Source organism: Panthera uncia (genome assembly GCF_023721935.1).
Source record: "Panthera uncia isolate 11264 chromosome B2 unlocalized genomic scaffold, Puncia_PCG_1.0 HiC_scaffold_24, whole genome shotgun sequence".
NCBI classification, from domain to species: Eukaryota; Metazoa; Chordata; class Mammalia; order Carnivora; family Felidae; genus Panthera; species Panthera uncia.
In genome coordinates this window covers 33,680,227-33,701,122 of record NW_026057580.1, presented here as the reverse complement: position 1 = coordinate 33,701,122, position 20,896 = coordinate 33,680,227, and the positions used below count along the sequence as shown (strand labels likewise).

At 34.9% G+C, this 20,896-nt stretch overlaps 1 protein-coding gene across 7 annotated transcripts in view; it reads right to left on the bottom strand.

Moving 5' to 3' along the window:
- FAM135A (family with sequence similarity 135 member A) overlaps positions 1-20,896 on the bottom strand; it is a 125,939-nt gene that overhangs the window by 54,409 nt on the left and 50,634 nt on the right. For all 7 annotated transcript variants that reach the window (XM_049653879.1, XM_049653884.1, XM_049653882.1 and 4 more), the window contains 2 exons: positions 8,494-8,543; positions 3,156-3,311 (listed from right to left, as the gene is read on the bottom strand). In XM_049653879.1, the coding sequence (XP_049509836.1) occupies positions 3,156-3,311; positions 8,494-8,543 (206 nt within the window). The remainder of the gene's footprint in view (positions 1-3,155; positions 3,312-8,493; positions 8,544-20,896) is intronic.

Genomic DNA, 20,896 nt, shown 5'->3' with positions numbered 1-20,896 from the left:
TATGGAGTCCTGTCATTGACTAGTAAATTGTTTATGTTTATATCCAGAAAATGAAGGAATAGATGTATTTATTATTTTTATAAACCATTTTATATACTAATGAGAAAAAAACTTCTAAACAACCCTGAATCAAAGAATAAACTGCTCACAAAATTTAGAAAATACTGAGAACCAAAGGATAAAAAGAACATATTAAAAACTTGTACTAAAGCAGTACTTAGGGAAAAACTTATCAACTTAAATGTATAAAGCAGAAAAAAAGAAATGCTATAATCAATAAGCTAAACATCTACTTATAGAAGCTTTAAAAAGCAAAATAAACCTTTAGAAAGTAAGAGGAACTACTAAAGTCAAAAGGAAAACTAATAAAACCCAAAACAAAATACACGAGACAATTAACATCAAGTTAGTTCTTTGAAAAAACTAGTAAAATGACACTTCTGATGGGACCAGTCAAGAAAAAGAGAATAAAGGCACAAATAACTGACAACAAAAATAAAACAGAAAAACACTACAGATACTTAAGATGTTAAAAAAAATAATTGAAGGATACTATGAATTATTTGGTGCCAATAAATTAATAAATTTAGACAGAACAAACTCCTTAAAAAACATAATTTACCAAAACTGATTGACAAAGAAATAAAATATAGTATATTTCCACTATTACTATATCACCTGAATCTAACCATAAGGAAACATAATACACATAATACAAACCTAAACTGAACAATGGTCTACAAAACTAGCCAATACTCTTTATGAAAGACAAAGAAAATACAAGGAACTATTCCAGATTAAATGAGTCTAAAGAATTTAAATGGTCATGAAAACTGAATGCAATGTGTGATCCTGAGTTTGATCCTGGAAAAGGGGAAAAGTCAGGCAGGACATTATTAAGACAAACAATAAAATATCAAATGAGTTTTGCATTAGATATCAATATTGTATCAATATTAAATTTCATAAAGTTGATCACTGTCCTATGGTTAAATAAGAAAGTATTTTTGTTCTTAGTCAATATGCCCTTAAGTATTTATGGATAAAAGAACATGATGCCTCTAAAAAACAAATGATCCAGGAAAAAAAAAATCCGTGTGTGTGTGTGTGTGTGTGTGTGTGTGTGTGTATAACCTATCTATAAAAAGAAGGAATGATAAACATGACAAAATTGTAACTTGTGATTCTGATGAAGAGTATATAGGATTATTCTGTACTATTTTAGTAACTCTTCTGTAAATTCTCTATTATATTTTATAAGCTTTATGACTTTGCTTTTCATATTTGTCTTCAATCCACCTTAAACTGAATTTTACATAGTATTTTTTTTCCACATGAATACCTAATTGTCCCAACATCATTTATTGAAAATCTCAACTTTTCTTGAAATCTTGAGGTTTCTCTATATGTTGCTCTGGATATATTATGTCCAAGTATGGATACGTCTATATTTGGCCTTTCTCTTCTGTTCCATTTACACTAAAATTAAGACCTCTAATTTATCAAAAGACAGCACAAAGATAATGGGGAAAAAAAAACCAATGACACAAGAGAAGATTTATTTACAAAACATGTAACAAAGGCCAATACATAGAAAAGTATTCCAAATCAAGATGAAAAAGAAAGGTAATCCTATAGAAAAATGATTAAACAATTTGAACAGGTACTTTACAAACAGGAAATCTACATAGCCAATAGTCATACAAAATAGTGCTCAACCTCACAGGTCATCAGAGAAATGCAAATTAAAACTACAATGGTATCAGACTGGCAAAATTTAAAGTCTGCCAAAAATCAAGAGGTGTGAGGTGTATGTGGAATAACAAGAGCTCTCATCAAGTGTTGGTGGCAGTGAAAACTGGCACCACTTTGGAAAATAGTGTGGCATTTGCTTGTAAATAACTGATGTTATACAGATCCTATGACATAGCAATTTCCCTTACAAGTAAATAATTTAGAGAAACTATCATGCCAGGGAGTATGTACAAGAATGTTCATAGTAGCTTGGTTTGTAATAGCTACAAGTTAGGAGTAATCCAAATGTCCATCAGCAGAATGGATACACATACTGTGGGTATATGCAAATAAAATACATCACACCAATGAAAATGAACAGTTATAGCTACTGATAAAAACATGGATTAACCTCACAAACACAATCTTGAGTGAAAGAAGATATAAAAGAATATACACTGTATCATCTCATTTATATAGAATTCAGTAACATAGGCTGAATAACATGACAGAATGAAACAATTTGTATTATTTAGAACACATACACAGATGGTAAAACTAAAAGAAGTGATGAACTCCTTATCAGAAAAGACAAGATGGTGATTACTTCTAAATGTCAGGGAGAGAAGAGAAATTGGAAAAAACACACAAGGCACTGCTGTGGTATTCACAATTTTCTATTTCTTGATCTGGGTGAGAGTTAAAAGGATATGTGCCTTTAATTGTTAAAATGTGCATGTTTTATGTACTTTTCTAATTTTGATAATATGTTTTATAATTAAGAAAAGAAAAAGGAAAAAAAGAAAACACGGTGTTTTCAAGGACCTACTAGTAAGTAGGTCAGGAAAATTAATGTGTGTACAGAGCATACAAAGAGATAAGACTGGAAAAGTAGTCAGATGTTTCATATATCAAAGCCTCTTGATAAGCTATACAATAAAATTGTACAAAAATTTCTGCACAAGGTCCATAGTAAGCCTACAGCAAACATGTGTCTAGATTACTACCCCCTGACTCTCTAAGTTTGTAATACACATTCCTAAATGAGGCAAAAGGAGGAAAAGTCGGAGAAAGAGTCTAGATTAGTTTAAGATGGCTCTCTTGTTCCTGATTTCTGTTTCTAATGAGACCTGACTAATACCTGTTCTTAGGTTCCAGTGGCTAGCCTGTATCATATAGTTTTCTATTTTAGTTACACTTAGATGATTTTTCTTATTGGCAAGAGTTGTAACTGAGACAAATCATGTGCTTAACTGTATTGTTTTATTATTAACTTAAGAAATCAAACAATAACACAACAGTAAATGTCTCTTTTCTAATTTATCAACATAAGGGTAAAAATCAGGTTTTTTATTCATAATGAAATTCAAAGACAATTAATACTAATCAAAATGTTCTAACATCACTTTTCTTTAACTTACCCTCAAAGTATGGTGCTCTTGTGCTAATAAAAGTCTTAGTTCTTCATGTAGTGTTATAACTTCCAGAAACTGACCCCATAAAGCCATGAGAAGGGAACAAAGTTGTGCAAGATTCATATTTATAAGTTCTGCCAGTTCATCAGGATTTTCTATTTTCTGAAATGACAAGAAAAAAACTTCACTGCTTCCTGAGACTTACTATATCTAAATATAATGTTATTGGAACATCAATACAAAGGCAAATTTTTAGTTTTAAAAAGTGTGTGTGTGTGCACGTGCTCATATGTATAGAGACCAAGTGAGCAATGGCTTTTTAAAAAAATTTGACAGTTACTACAGCAACTTAATTGATATTTCAATATCTGAGATATCTTGTTACCAAAATAATGTCAAATATAGTTTAAAATTACACATAGGATTCTAAAGAGCATGATCAACTCAAACACTAAAATCTTGAGAATTTTAAACATAAGTACAAATCATGATGAAAGTTATAGAAGTGTTAGAAGATAATGAAATCTTAAGATTTTTTCCTCCAATCTGCTAACTGAAGTACTTAGAAAATCTGTAACTCCTCAAAAAGAACAGAAATACTTTCTAAAGTACTAACTGCTTTTCCTTCATCCTAAGTTTCTAAGTTTTACTTTGCCCTTGGTAGTCCTTTTATAGTCATCAAACACTTCTTTCTCTTTTCTAACAATTAATTTACCCACTGTTTATTGAGCACATTTTAAATGCTAGGGCCCACATTCCAATCTACATCAAAGATTAACAGGAGAAGCTCAGTTTAGTAAGGAAACAAAAGTGGATAACCAATTTTACTATGCTGTTATGAGGGTTCTAATAGTGGTATTAAATTGTCCCATTTATTTAAATATTCACCTAAACTCATGATAAAAGTTAAAAGTAATGAACTATACCACAAAATGCAGAATCTTCTATAAGCCATTGGATTTCTTGCGTCAGTAAAATAAGGATTTGTGAACAAAGAAAAATAAGACTATATTATACATCAGAATAATTCCTTCTCTTTTGGACAGGCATTTTTGTTATGAAGGCAAGCCTTTCTTTAATTCACTGAGGCAGCACTGTTCAGGCAGATTATATCTTGCTGGAAAAATCTGTCTTCAATTGCTAGTAACACTAGGAAATCTACCTTAAATATACAGATAGATGATGATTTCATTTCCCCATCCTAAAGAAGGTAGTAGTCTATTCCGGTTAAGATTGAAAGCCATTCTCATAGTTTCAATTATCACATACACTAATGACTGCTGAATCTTTATATCTGGACCACATCTCTCCCGAACTCTAGAGCCATCACTCACTAGATGACTATATTTGAATGTGATAAGAAATGTGTTCAAGTTCAGCATATCCTAAAGAGTACTAATTATATCTTCATGCTCCCTTTAAAAAAAAATGTTGCTTATCACACTTAATCTTACTCAGTTTATTTTTACTTCTTTTTTTTAAAGTTTATTTATTTATTTTGAGAAAGAGAGAGAGAGCAAGGGAGGGGCAGAGAGAGAGGGGGAGAGAGAATCCCAAGCAGGCTGTGCACTGTCAGGGCAGAGCCCAACGTGGGGCTCAAGCTTAGGAACCATGAAATCATGACCTGAGCCAAAATCAAGAGTTGGGGGCCTAACTGAGCCACCCAGGCACCCCTATTTTTACTTATTTTTGAAGTTTGCAATTCAGTAGGCTTTTCTTTTCTATCCTAGCTCGGAGAGGACATAAAACAAAAATTCAGCAAAATTAGTAAGAAGGGAATGGATTGTGTTTTATTCACTTTTGTGACTTTGGTTACTAGCACACACAGTAGTCACTCAATAAGTATTTATTGAATGAATAAATGAATGAATGAATAAGGAATTACAGACTTCAGATAAGGAAAAAGTCCCCCAAATTTATGGACAAACTAGAAAATGCTGAAAAATTCCAGAATTCCTGAATGGAAACTAAAAGACTCAACATATAATAAATATTGATTCGTCAATGTATAATAAATCTACAAATGTATTTTGCCCCAGGATATAGTTTATAAATGTATTAGAAATGATGCTAACAAGTTTTTCATGTCTCTCTTAAGAACAAACAGAAGATTAAAGTGTACTCTAAAATAAGTTGAAACAAGCAGTCTTGTTCCAAGAATAGTGTTAAGGGAGTTTAGAAAAAGATGACTTGAATAAACATTTGACAGTAACTAAACAGCAGTGTGTAAAGCAAGCAATGCTACTCTTTGTATAATCTCCATGCATGTAGAAATAATTCTCTTGGTTTTACCATAGGTTGAACAATGTAAACAACACTTTTTTTTAATCCCCTGAAAGCAAGGCTGTCTAGCTACCCTGTAATTATTAATTTTCCTTTTCAGAAATCATGGCACCAAGGTTCTTAGAGGAGTTTAGTATTTTCATTATTAGGAAAGCATCCTTACAAGCATAAATAAATTACTCCTCTGGTTTACATAAATCTTTGCACTATGTCTCAAAATATAAATAATAATAAAATATTTTTTTGTTAAAAAGGAAATTAGAAAAAATTTTGACAAATTGTGTTATATGTATAAATGTAGGAATACGATCTTACATTTGTATAATATTTTCTCAAATAACATTTTGTCTTTTATGGATATGTACTTTTTCATAGCAGTCACTGATCTTGTTTGATTACAAAATGCTGCTTACTTAAATATTAGACTTGGAAAACAAGTGGAGAACAAAAAAGAAAATTAAGTTCATTTTAGCGTGGAGTCTTCAATTTTTTTTCAGTTATATACATAGAGAAAACTCTAGAATCATATATACTATTATGCCATTTCCATTGAATAATGAGGATTTTTTTAAACGTTTATTTATTTTTGAGAGAGACAGCGTGTGAGCAGGGGAAGGGCAGAGAGAGAGGGAGACACAGAATCTCAGGTAGGCTCTAGGCACTGAGCTGTCAGCACAGAGTCCAATGACATGGGGCTCGAACTCATGGACTGTGAGATCATGACTTGAACCTAAGTGGACGCTTAACTGACTGAACCACCAGGTGCCCTTTGAAAGCATGTTTTTCAGGTTGTATAACTTTTTTATTAAAAAAAAAAAAATTTTTTTTTACATTTATTTATTTTTGAGAGACAGAGAGACACAGAGTACAAGTGGGGGAGGGGCAGAGAATGAGACACAGAATCCAAAGTAGGCTCCAGGCTCTGAACTGTCAGCACAAAGCCCGATGCAGGGCTCAAACCCGAAAACTGTGAGATCATGACCTGGGCCAAAGTCGAATGCTTAACTGACTGAGCCACCCAGGCACCCCTGTATAACATTTTTTAGACTCTAAGTGTCCCATAACTTGTTTAACCATTCTCCTACCATTGGGTATTTACTTAGGTTAATATTTTTACATTATAAATTACAATGTATATGAATCTGATTTTTTATTTGGTACTGAATGACAAGTAATACCCTGGCTTTGAATATATACTGCCAAATTAATATCTGAAAAAGATCTCCAAGATCTATGAGAGAAATATAAGAATCTGTATCTTATCACATCTTAACAAGCATTACATTATTAGAAAATCACAGCCAACCTGATAGGTTAAAAAAGGTATGAGAATACTTAAAATTTTGTTTATTTCATGATTGTGAGATTGAATATGTTTCAATTATTAACCTATTTTGTAAATGAGTATCCTATACTAACTTAAAAAATGGTTATAGGTTTTCTTATTGATTTGAAAGAGCTCTTCAAATATTATATCTTTTGTCTATTCTATTTGCTGTCAAAATTTACCATATGTTGTTGATCTTAAATTTTATGATGTCCATTTACATACTGAAATTTAAATGTGTACCTAAAAAATTATTAGTAATATATCAATACATACAGTATTTTTAAAATCTAGCACAGATGGATATAGAGCAAAGAATAAAAATTTTCCTTTACAATTCCATCCTTCATGCAACTCTTGTCTGTATTATTGTTAACAGTTTGAAATACATACATATGTGTATGTATATATATGATACAAAGTATATGTATTGTATGTATATATAAGTAGGGGAGGGGCAGACAGAGAGGGACAGAGAGAATCCCAAGCAGGGTTGGTAGTCAGTGCAGAGCCAAACGTGGGGCTCTATCTCACAAACAGTGAGATCATAACCTGAGCTGAAACAGACTCAGATGCTGAACTGAGTCCCCACCAAGAAGCTGCTGTTTTTCTATTCTTTTAGAGAAGTCATTCTCTATTTCCATTAGTTTTATATACATTTAAACATACATTTGGGCAAGTCCCGCTACAAAAATGTATTTTTTAAGGTTTTTCTTAGTCATTTTTACCTTTCTCCAAGTGCTCTTTACAGTGAGTCAAATTTTAACATTTCCAATGGTACTTTGATATGAATATATCAATTATTAACTTAAGAAAAACTGGTATCTTTCAGTGACTGTTTCTCTTTCCATTCAAAAGTATCATGTTACCTTATTCAAATATCTCAGTGAAACACTGAAGATTTTTTCACATTAATTGTACACATCTTATTAAGATTACTTCTAAATGTTTAAAGTTCTTGTGAGCAACTATTATGACAACATTGTTGATTTTTAAAGAAAATACTCTTATTTGAGCTGTGGGGAAAACTTCTAGAAGAGGATACAAAATTACTTGTGTATCATGCAGATGTATAATTTTACAAGTAGAAGGTAAATACCTTTTCAAAGTGGTCTAGTCCTTATTCAAATTTACATACAGAAATACATTCCAAAGCCAAATATATATTTTTGTTTATGTCTCTGATTTGTAGCTAACCAAGAGTGAAATATATAGTAATCTTAAAATAGAATACTTAAAATAGAACATTTAGTTTCACGGCCAAAAAAAAATAAAAAAATAAAAAAATAAAAAACAAAAAAAAAAGGAAAAAGAAAAATCAATTTAATTTAATTTCAAGAATAAACTACTGGAAAAATGGTCTGAGACAAACTGGTCTGCTGAAATAAATCAATTTTCATTTCTGAGCTATCATTTTGTAAATATATGTAATTTTAAGGATGATTTAAAAATTTGTCCAGAAATTCTTTTGAGTAAACTAATTGAAGAAAATGCACACTTCTGACAATTAGTTGTCTTTGCTATCTCATTCATATGCAGAATAATGTATATTTTAAAAATAAGTTAACTTCATGCTGAAGCCAAATAACTTTTTATCAACTAAGCTGTTATTCTACTATGATCAACCACTTGAGGAAGAATAAATCATTAAGTTTTCTTGGATAAAATATTTAGAATAGGAAACAGAATCCACTCAAATAACTTGATAATGTTAATTTAAAAAAATCCAAGTACCTTAACTTCTTCACATAGTTCAGTAAGTCGAGCTTCTACATCCATTTCCTCTGAAAGGAGTAAAGAGTAATTAGAGGAACTATTTCAATATTAGATCTGAATCTATTTTTAAAATTATCTAAATACAGTTGGCCCCTGAACAATACAGGGGTTAGGGAATCAATCCCCCCGTGCAGTCTAACTTCTGACTCCCCTAAAACTTAAATACTAAATAGCCTACTGCTGACCAGGAAGACTTATAAATAACATAAACAGTTGATGAACACATATTTTGTACATTGTATGTATTATAGACTGTATTTTTATAAAAATAAGCTAGAGAAAAAAATGTTAAGAAAATCATAAATGAAAATACATTTAGTCCTATTCTATATTTATTGAAAAAAGATACTTGTTTAAATGGACCTGTGCAGTTCAAGTCCCAGGTTTTTGAGAGTCAAGTGTAAATTACCTTTAAAAAACCAGAAGGTTGAGAAATATCTGCACTATATTCAATGAAGTAAATTTCAATGTAATATACTGTCATAAACACATTAATCATGTAGGTAATGTTAAACCTATTAAATTCTATGTTCTTATTATTAGTGTTCCAGTTCTCATAAGAGGTTAACACTGTCAAGGAAATATTGACTGTGGACCTAAAGTAATTTGCACAACTATATCACAGAGAAGATAAAACATATAATCAGGTTTTACTGCATTGTATACATTGCAAATTTCAAACAGTTTAACATTTGTCTTAAGTATGTACATGCCTTATTTGTTTTTTTAACAAAAGCTGTTCCTAAAAAATTCAAGTCAAATTAATCTTTAGAGCCAAAACACTTAAAACATACATGGATCAGAAGTTTATATAATGGTAATGAATGAAAAAATCTTTGAGTTTCTAATTTAGTTTAATACATGCAGATTTCTCTAAGACAGTCTAAAACTGAAGTATATTTTGTCCATACAATTGATTTATTTAATGTATGCTACAACCTTCTACAAGGAGGTGTACAGATTAACTTAAATTAAAGTGGTAATATTTAGAAGGGAATACAGAATCTAATAGAACAGAAAGTTTCCCTGCTTTTTGCAAGGAAGAAATTTCACTAAGGCCTGAAATATGTTTAGATACACCTAATTTTTAATCAGAAATCAAACTAAAATGAATTCTCCTACAACAACTATAATATAACTTTTTGTGATCACACAAAACTCCATTGTTTTGTTGCTCCACAACCTTGTTAACTGATCATTCTCACACAAACGCAAGAATACATTCTAGAACATCCTGAATTTATTCATCAGCTCACTATCTCATAAGGTAGATAGACTTCAACGTATACTATTTGATAAAAAGAAAAAAAAACATTTAAATTTGATAAAGTTACATTTATGTGGTAAACACAATCAACCTATGATGTGAACAAATATTCCACTAATAACTAAAATCATTAGAACACAAATATTTGAGTCACATAATATATAAATAAAATTGTATTTAGATACTGTATTAGATACTGCTCATCCATGAGAAGCAACTCCTCATCTGTTAAAGTTTTATCACAAGATTGCAGCAATTCAGGCACATCTTCAGACTCCACTTTTAATTCTAGTTCTCTTGTTAGATCCGCACTTACTTTCCACATCTGTACTTACTTCCTCCACTAAAGTCTGGAACCCCTCAAAGTCATCCACAAGAGTTGGAATAAATTTTCAAACTGCTTTTAAGGTTGATTTTGACTTCTCATAAATCACACATATTCTTAACGGCATCTAAGATGGTGAATCATTTCCAGGTTTTCAATTTACTTTGCCCAGATCCATTAGAGGACTCACCATCTATGGCAGCTACAGCCTTATGAAATGGCTTTCAAGCCTTATTATTTAAGAAATACATGAAATTAAGACTTGAAAGCCAAATGACTCCTTGGTCCATGGGCTGCAGAATGGATACTGTGGTAGCAGGCATGAAAACAACATTAATCTCATTCTGATCTCCATCAGAGCTCTTGTGGGGTCAGGTGCATTATCAATTAACAGTCATATTTTTGCTGAGTAGTAGGTCTCAACAGCAGGCTTAAAATATTCAGTAAACTATGTTGAAAACAGAAGTGATGTCATTTAGGCCTTGTTGTTCCATTCATGGGGCACAGACAGAGTAGATTTACCATAATCCTTAAATGCCCTAGAATTTATGGAATGGTATACGAACACTGGCTTCAACTTAGTCACCAAATATATTAGCCCCTAATAAGAGAGTCGGTCTGTCCTTTGAAACTTTGACCAGGCATTGACTTCTCCTCCCTAGCTGTGGAAGTCCTACATGGCATCTTTTTCCAATAAAAGGTTATTTTGTCTACATTGAAAATATATTGTTTAATGTAGCCACCTTCATTAATTATCTTAGCTAGATCTTCTGGATAACTTGCAGCAGCTTTTATATCAACACTTTGCTGCGTCATCTTGCACTTTGTTGTTATACAGACAGCTTCTTTACCTAAGCCTCATAAACCAATCTCTGCTAGCTTCAAACTTTTCTCTGGAAGCCTCCTCATCTCTCTTGGCCTTCATAAAACTGAAGAGTTAGAGACTTGTTCGAGATTAGGCTTTGCCTGAAGGGAATGTTTGGCTGGTTTGATCTTTAACTTTCTATTTAAATTCCACTTAACGTACAGAATAATATTAGTTTAAGGCATACAATTTAGTGATTCAACACTTAACATGTAACATCCAGTGCTCATCCCAACAAGTGCACTCCTTAATCTCCATCATATTTAAGCCATTCCCCGCCCCAACCAACCTCCTCTCTAATAACTATCAGTTTGTTCTCTACAGTTAAGAATCTGTTTCTTGGATCCTTTCTGTCATGCACAATGTGGGGAGACCTCAAGCTAAGATGCTCAGGGAATTGTTTTTTAGAAGTGTTAGATCTAGGTACCGAGGCACACAGACTGGCATACTCGCTTAATCACATCAGCAGGGCTACTCCAAGGAACAAATCAAAGCACACCTGGTGTAGGGTCCGAAATATTACTATGAGTAGGGTAATAAAATGACCAAAGCCACAACAACACAGAGCAAATAACAAGCCCCGAAAAAAACACCTCCTAAAGGGCCAGGCCCTGGACAGTGTATGGCCCTCCGTTAATATAGCAGTGCTCACAGGTGCAGAGCACACAAGCTTTTAAAATGCATAAGGTAGAGAAAGCTAGCCAAAGTGACAAAACGGAAGAATTCTTTTCAAAAGAAACTCCAGCAAGTCGCGACAGCTAATGAATTGATCAAAACCAACTTAAGCAATATAACGGAACAAGAATTTAGAATAATAGACATAAAATTAATCACTGGGCTTGAAAAAAGCAGAGGACAGCAGAGAATCTATTGCTATAGAGATCAAGGGGCTAAAAAATAGTTATGATGAATTAAAAATGCTATAACTGAAGTGCAAGATAAAATGGAGGCAGCCAGAGTGCACATTGAAGAGGCAGAGGAGAGAATAGGTGAATTAGAAGATAAAATTATGGAAAAAGAGGAGGCTGAGAAAAAGAGAGATAAATTCAGGAGTACTAGGGGAGATTTAGAGAACTAAGTGATGCAATCAAATGGAACAATATCCGTATCACAGGAATTCCAGAAGAAGAAGAAAGAAAGGGCCTGAAGGTGTACCTGAACAAATCATAGCTGAGAACTTCCCTGATCTGGGGAAGGAAAAAGGCATTGAAATCCAAGAGGCACAGAGAACTCCATTCATACGTAACTTGAATCGATCTCCTGCACAACATATCATAGTGAAACTGGCAAAATACAAGGATAAAGAAAGAATTCTGAAAGTAGCTAGGGATAAACGGGCCCTAACATAGGAAGGGAGACATATAAGGGAAGTAGCAGACCTATCTACTGAAAGTTGGCAGGCCAGAAAGGAATGGCAGGAAATCTTCAATGTGATAAACAGAAAAAATATGCAGCCAGGAATCCTTTACCCAGCAAGCCTGTCATTTAGAATGGAAGGAAATAAGGGTCTTCCCAAACAAACAAAAACTGAAGGAATTCATCACCACTAAACCAGCCCTACAAGAGATCCTAAGGGGGATCCTGTGAGACAAAGTACCAGAGACATCACTACAAGCATGAAACCTACAGACATCACAATGACTCTAAACCCATATCTTTCTATAATAACACTGAACGTAAATGGACTAAATGCGCCAACCAAAAGACACAGGGTATCAGAATGGATAAAAAAACAAGACTCATCTATTTGCTGTCTACAAGAGACTCATTTTAGTCCTGAGGACACCTTCAGATTGAAAGTGAGGGGATGGAGAACTATTTATCATGCCACTGGAAGTCAAAAGAAAGCTGGAGTAGTCATACTTATATCAGACAAACTAGACTTTAAATTAAAGGCTGTAACAAGAGATGAAGAAGGGCATTATATGATAATTACAGGATCTATCCATCAGGAAGAGCTAACAATTATAAATATCTATGTGCCAAATATGGGAGCCCCCAAATATATAAAACAATTAATCACAAACATAAGCAACCTTATTGATAAGAATGTGGTAATTGGAGGGGACTTTAATACTCCACTTACAGCAATGGATAGAACATCTAGGCAGAGAATAAATAAGGAAACAAGGGCCCTGAATGATATATTGGATCAGATGGACTTGACAGATATATTTAGAACTCTGCATCCCAAAGCAACAGAATATACTTTCTTCTCGAGTGCACAGGAAACATTCTCCAAGATAGATCACACACTGGCTCACAAAACAGCCCTTCATAAGTATACAAGAATTGAAATCATACCATGCATACTTTCAGACCACAATGTTATGAAGCCTGAAATCAACCGCAGGAAAAAGTCTGGAAAACCTCCAAAAGCATGGAGGTTAAAGGACACCCTACTAAAGAATGAGTGGGTCAACCAGGCATTTAGAGGAGAAATTAAAAAATATATGGAAACAAATGAAAATGAAAATACAACAATCCAAACACTTTCGGATGCAGCGAAGGCAGTCCTGAGAGGAAAATACATTGCCATCCAAGCCTATCTCAAGAAACAAGAAAAAATCCCAAATACAAAATCTAACAGCACACCTAAAGGAAACAGAAGCAGAACAGCAAAGACACCCTAAACCCAGCAGAAGAAGAGAAATAATAAAGATCAGAGCAGAAATAAACAATACAGAATCTAAAAAAACTGTAGAGCAGATCAATGAAACCAAGAGTTGGTTTTTTGAAAAAATAAACAAAATTGATAAACCTCTAGCCAGGCTTCTCAAAAAGAAAAGGGAGATAGATAAAATCATGAATGAAAATGGAATTATAATAACCAATCCCTCAGAAATACAAGCAATTATCCGGGAATACAATGAAAAATTATATGCCAACAAAATGGACCACCTGGGAGAAATGGACAAATTCCTAAGCACTCACACACTTTCAAAACTCAAAAGGAAAAAAAAGAAAATTTGAACAGACCCGTAACCAGCAACGAAATTGAATCAGTTATCAAAAATCTCCCAACAAATAAGAATCCAGGACCAGATGGGTTCCCTGGAGAATTCTACCAGACATTTAAAGCAGAGAGAATACCTATCCTCCTCAAGCTGTTCCAAAAAGTAGAAAGGGAAGGAAAACTTCCAGACTCATTCTATGAAGCCAGCATTACTTTGATTCCCAAACCTGACAGAGACCCAGCAAAAAAAAGAGAACGACAGGCCAATATCCCTGATGAATATGGATGCAAAAATTCTCAATAACACACTAGCAAATCGAATTCAACGGCATATAAAAAGAATTATTCACCATGATCAAGTGGGATTCATTCCTGGGCTGCAGGGCTGGTTCAACATTTGCAAATAAATCAATGTGATACATTACATTAATAAAAGAAATGATGAGAACCATATGATCCTGTCAATTGATGCAGAAAAAGCATTTGACAAAACTCAGCATCCTTTCTTAATAAAAACCCTCAAGAAAGTCGGGATAGAAGGAACATACTTAAACATCATAAAAGCCATTTATGAAAAGTCCACAGCTAATATCATCCTCAATGGGGAAAAACTGAGGGCTTTCCACCTGAGATCAGGAACACGACAGGGATGTCCACTCTCACAGTTGTTGTTTAACACAGTGTTGGAAGTTCTAGCATCACCAATCAGACAACAAAAGAAAATCAAAGGCATCAAAATTGGCACAGATGAAGTCAAGCTTTCACTTTTTGCAGATGACATGATATTATACATGGAAAACCCAAGAGACTCCACCACATATCTGCTAGAACTGATATATGAATTTAGCAAAGTCGCAACTGAAAATTAATGTACAGAAATCAGTTGCATTCTTATCCACTAATAATGAAGCAACAGAAAAACAAATAAAGAAAACTGATCCCATTCACAATTGCACCAAGAATCATAAAATACCTAGGAATAAACCTAACCAAAGATGTAAAAGATCTCTGTGCTGAAAACTGTAGAAAGCTTATGAAGGAAATTGAAGAAGATATAAAGAAATGGAAAAACATTCTGTGCTCATGGACTGAAATAAATACTGTTAAAATGTGTCAATACTACCCAAAGCAATCTATACATTCAAGGCAATCCCAATCAAAATTGCACCAGCATTCTTCTCGAAGCTAGAACAAACAATCCTAAAATTTGTATGGAACCACAAAAGACCCTGAATACCCAAAGCAGTATTGAACAAGAAAACCAAAGCAGAGGGCATCACAATCCCAGACTTTAGCCTCTACTACAAAGCTCTAATCATCAAGACAGCATTGTATTGGCATAAAAACAGACACATAGACCAAAGGAATAGAGTAGAGACCCCAGAATTGGACCCACAAAAGTATGAACAACTTTGACAAAGCAGGAAAGAATATCCAATGGAAAAAAGACAGTCTCTTTAACAAATGGTGCTGGGAGAACTGGACAGCAACGTGCAGAAGGATGAAACTAGACCACTTTCTTACACCATTCACAAAAATAAACTCTAAATGCATAAAGGACCTGAAAGTGAGACAGGAAATCATCAAAACCCTAGAGGAGAAAGCAGGAAAAAACTTCTCTGACAGCCGCAGCAATTTCTTACTTGACACATCCCCAAAGGCGAGGGAATTAAAAGCAAAAATGAACTATTGGGACCTCATCAAGATAAAAAGGTCTGCACTGCAAAGGAAACAATCAACAAAACTAAAATGCAACCAACGGAATGGGAAAAAGTATTTGCAAATGACATATCGGACAAAGGGCTAGTATCCAAAATCTATAAAGAACTCACCAAACTCCACACCCAAAAAACAAATAATCCAGTGAAGAAATGGGCAGAAAACATGAATAGACACTTCTCTAAAGAAGACATCCAGATGGCCAACAGGCACATGAAAAGATGCTCAAAGTCGCTCCTCATCAGGGAAATACAAATCAAAACCACACTCAGATACCACCTCATGCCAGTCAGAGTGGCTAAAATGAACAAATCAGGAGACTATAGATGCTGGAGAGGATGTGGAGAAATGGGAACCCTCTTGCACTGTTGGTGGGAATGCAAACTGGTGCAGCCACTCTGGAAAACAGTGTGGAGGTTCCTCAAAAAATTAAAAATAGATCTACCCTATGACCCAGCAATAGCACTGCTAGGAATTTACCCAAGCGATACAGGAATGCTGATGCATAGGAGCACTTGTACCCCAATGTTTATAGCCGTACTTTCAACAATAGCCAAATTATGGAAAGAGCCTAACTGTCCATCAATTGACAAATGGATAAAGATGTGGCTTATATATATAATGGAATACTACTTGGCAATGAGAAAGAATGAAATCTGGCCATTTGTAGCACTGTGGGTGGAACTGGAGAGTGTTATGCTAAGTGAAATAAGTCAGGCAGAGAAAGGCAGATACCCTGTGTTTTCACTCTCATGTGGATCCTGAGAAACTTAACAAAAGTCCATGGGGAAGGGGAAGGGGGGAAAAAAAGAAAAAGCTACACAGAGGGAAGGAGGCAAACCATAAGAGACTCTTAAATACTGAGAACAAACAGGATTGATGGGGTGGGGGGGGGGGAGGGAAAAGCGGATGATGGGCACTGAGGAGGGCACCTGTTGGGATGAGCACTGGATATTGTATGCAAACCAATTTGACAATAAATTACATATTAAAAGAAAAAAAAAGAATCTGTTTCTTGGTTTGCCTCTCTTTTTTTTGTCCCCTATGCTTCTTTGTTTTGTTTCTTGAATACCACATATGAGTGAAATTGCTACTAAAGCTTTCTCCATAATAGCAATAAGGCTGTTCTGTTTTCTCATCATCATGTGTTCAATGGAGTAGCACTTTTAATTTTCTTCAAGAACTTCTCCTTTGCATTCACAATTCAGTTAATTGGTTGGAGAAAGAGGTTCAGCTTTTGGCCTGTTGCGGCCTTCAAAGTACCTTCCTCACTAAGCTTAATCATCTTTAGCTTTTGACTTAAAATGAGAGATGTATAACACTTCCTTTCACGTAAACACTTAAAGGCCATTGTAGGATTATTATTAATTGGCCTAATTTCAATATTGTTGTGTCTCAGGGAATAGAGAGGCTCAAGGAAACGGGGAGAGATGAGGGAAAAGCTGGTCAGTGGAGCAGTCAGAACACATATTTATTAATAAATTCACCATCTTACATGGGTGTGGTTCATGGTGCCCCAAACAATTACAATAGTAACATCAAAGATTGCTGAGTACAGATCACTGTAACAAATATTAAAATAATGTAAAAATTTTAAAGACTGTGAGAATTACCAAAATGTGACAGACATATGGAGTGAGCAAATGCTGTTGGAAAAGTGGTGCCAACAAACCCATTCAGGGCAGGGTTGCCACAAATTTTCAATTTGTAAAAAATGCAGTATCTGTAAAGTACAATAAAACGAGGTATGCCTTTATATGGGTTTTGGAGTCACTTTTTTTTTTTAAATAAAAACATGATTGTGTTTTACACACTTTTCTACACTTTGCTTTTTTCTCTCAGCAATACTCCATGGAAATCTGGTATGTAGCCCTAATTTTTTTTTTAAATGGCTGCACAATATTCCTTGGTGTGCATGCCTTATAATTTCCTTGATTGATGGTCAGTAGAAAATGACAGAAATATGGGGACACTGGGTTTTTCTCCTCCCTCAAACACAGCTGTACTGAAGTCAGATCACTCAGGATACCCAGGAAATCGACATGAGGACTGGCAGAAGGATCTCCACAGTTGGAAGCAGACAGTGTGCAGGTGTGAGGTGTGTGGAAGAGAATTGGGGGAGAGAAAAACAGTGGTGCCACGGTGGGGAGTGAACCCTTTCTGTGCAGAGACAAAAGGGAGAGAAAGAGAAAGGGTTTGAGAGTGCAGTGTTGGATTCATACAAGAGGAAAACCTCTCTGGACCATAGACTGGGGAGTGAGAGGTACTCAGTGTCCCAGGTTTTTTGCAAATAGTCTGTGGAGCTCAAACTCTGAGGTTTTGGGAGTGTATGACTTTCTCCAGAGTGGAGCTGTGGTGTTTGCCCCTGGGGAGGAGGGCGCTGGCCCTGGAGTGGATAGGATAGTGTGGTATAGGGATCTCCTGGGTCGCACTGGAAGAGAACATTCCACTTCTTGAAGTACTCTTGGAAGAAGTATACTGCCTCTCCAAGGACAAAAGACCCTGTAGGTGCCCGTGAAAGGCGGACAGAAGCACGCACACACAGAGGCAGATAACCATAGATTCTGCACAGGTAAGGGATTGTTTTTCTGACACAAAGGACATCAGACATAGCACAAAGAAGCTCTACTCCAGAAGAGGAGAGTGGGTCCATGTGGTACCTGGTCCTTTAAGATTTTGAGTTCTGAATCCTAGTCACACACCAGAGCTGTGGTGAGGGCGTGCTGACTGCCCTCACTATTTCTTCCTGAACAAATTGGGGTGTGAGATCCCCTGTCCAAGGATAAGAGAGTGGGGTGGCACCATTTTCCCTCTTACCACTGACATGGTGGGACTTCAGAGAGCAACACAACCGACCCCAGTGGAGGTGGGACCTGCTCACACCAAGCCCCGTCCCTCTGTGCCTGGCAATTGCATATTTACTGGGGCAGGTCTGACCCTGAGTGAGTCCAGCAGTCCTCTCCTCCAGAAGACCAGCACAGGCAGCACCCTGCATGTACCAAGGCTACTGTCATAGAGTACTTCAAAGTGTCACCTGCAGTTCTGGTGGAAACTGGATCAGGCTTACTTTTTTTCTTCTTCTTTTTATTCCCTTTGGAATCAGCCTTATGGCTTTTTTTCTTTGTTTTTTCATTTCCTTTTCTCATTTTCTTTCTCTTTCTTCTTTTCTTTTTCTTTGGAATAAGGCTTATATATTTTGATTGTTTGTTTTTTTTTCATTCCTTTTCCTTTTCTTTTGGATCAGGTTTCTTTTTCCCCCCACTCTTTTTTATTCTTTTGTTCTTTTCTTTCCAGGCTTATTTTAACAAACAAATCAGAGCACACCTAGTTAAAGGTCCAAACACTCCCCACTGCAAGCAAGGAACTCTGCAGAGGGCTGACCAGTCTTAAAGAGCAGCCAAAACCCAATAGCAGAGTGCACACAGCATACACTAGAAACACTTCCTTAAGTGCCAGCCTCTGATCAGTGTATGACCCTTTTTTAATACAGCATTACTCTCAGGCTCAGGAAATATAACAAGCTTTCAAAACATGCAAAAGACAGAAACTTAGCTAAAATGACAAGATAGAGGAATTCACCCCAAAAGAAAGGTCAAGAAGAAATCACAGTCAGGAACTTGCTAAAAACAGATATAAGCAATATCTTATAATGGAATATAAGCAATATCTAAATAGGAATTTAGAACAACAGTCATAAGACTACTAGCTTGGCTTGAAAGAAAAGCACTGAACACACCAGAGAAACTCTTGCTGCAGAGATAAAAGACCTAAAAACAGATCAGGCTGAAATAAAAAATGGTGTAACTGAGAGGCAAAACTGATGGTAAATAGTCACAACAAGGAATGAAGAAGAAGAGGAAAGAAAAGGTGATACAGAAGATAAAATTATGGAAAATAACAATGCTGAAAAGAAGAGGGAAAGAAAACTATTAGATCATGAAGGTAGACTTAGGGAACTCAGTGATTCCATTAAGTGAAATAATATCTGTATCATAGGAGTCCCAGAAGAAAACAGGTAAAAGGGGCAGAAGGTTTATTTGAACAAATTATAGCTGAGAACTTACTTAATCTAGCAAAAACAAACAAAATAAAAACAAAACAAAACAAAAAAAAACCAAAAAAACACACCAGGCATTCAAGTCCAAGAGGCACAGAGAACTCCTGTCAAAATCAACAAAACAGGTCAATGCCACTACATATCATAGTGAAACTTACAAAATACAAAGATAAAGAGAAAATTCTGAGAGTAGTTAGGGACAATAGGACCTTAACCTACAAGGTTCGACAAGTAGGATTAGCAGCAGACCGGTCCACTGAAACTTGGCAGGTCAGAAGGGAGTGACAGGAAATATTCAACGTGCTGAAAGGGAAAAATATGTAGCCAAGAATTCTTTATCCAGCAAGGCTGTCATTCAGAATAGAAGGAGAGATGTAGAATTTCCCAAACAAAAACAAAAGGAGTTCATGACCACTAAACCAGCCCTGCAAGAAATTTTAAGGGGGACTCTTTGAGTGGAGAAAAAAAAAAAATTAAAAAAACCCCAAAGCAACAAAAACTAGAAAGGACCAGAGAACATCACCAGAAACACCAATTCTACAGGTGACATAGCAGCTAATATCTATTACACTAATGGATGTCAAAAGAAAGCCACAGTAGCCATACTTATATCAGACAAACTAGATTTTAAAACAAAGACTGTAATAAGAAATGAAGAAGAGTATAACATCACAATTAAGGATGTATCCACCAATAAGATCTAACAACTGTAAATATTTATGCTCCCAACTTGGAAGAATCCAAATATATAAATCAATTAATAACAAATATAAAGAAACCCATTGTTAAAAATACAATAATAGTAGAGGATTTTAACATCCTACATACAGCAATGGAAAGATCATGTAAGCAGAAAATCAACAATGAAACACCAGCTTTGAATTTTACAACGAACCAGATGGACTTAACAGATATATTCAGAACATTTCATCGTGAAGTAGCAGAATATACATTCTTCTTGAGTGCACATGGAACATTCTCCAGAATAGATCACATACTGGGTCACAAAACAGCCCTCAACAAGTACAAAAAGACCAAAATCATACCACACATATTTTCAGATCACAACTCTGTGACACTTTTAGTTAACCACAAGAAAAAATTTTGCAAAGCCCTCAAATACAAGGAGGTTTAAAGAATAACCTACTAAGGAAATGAATGGTTTAACCAGA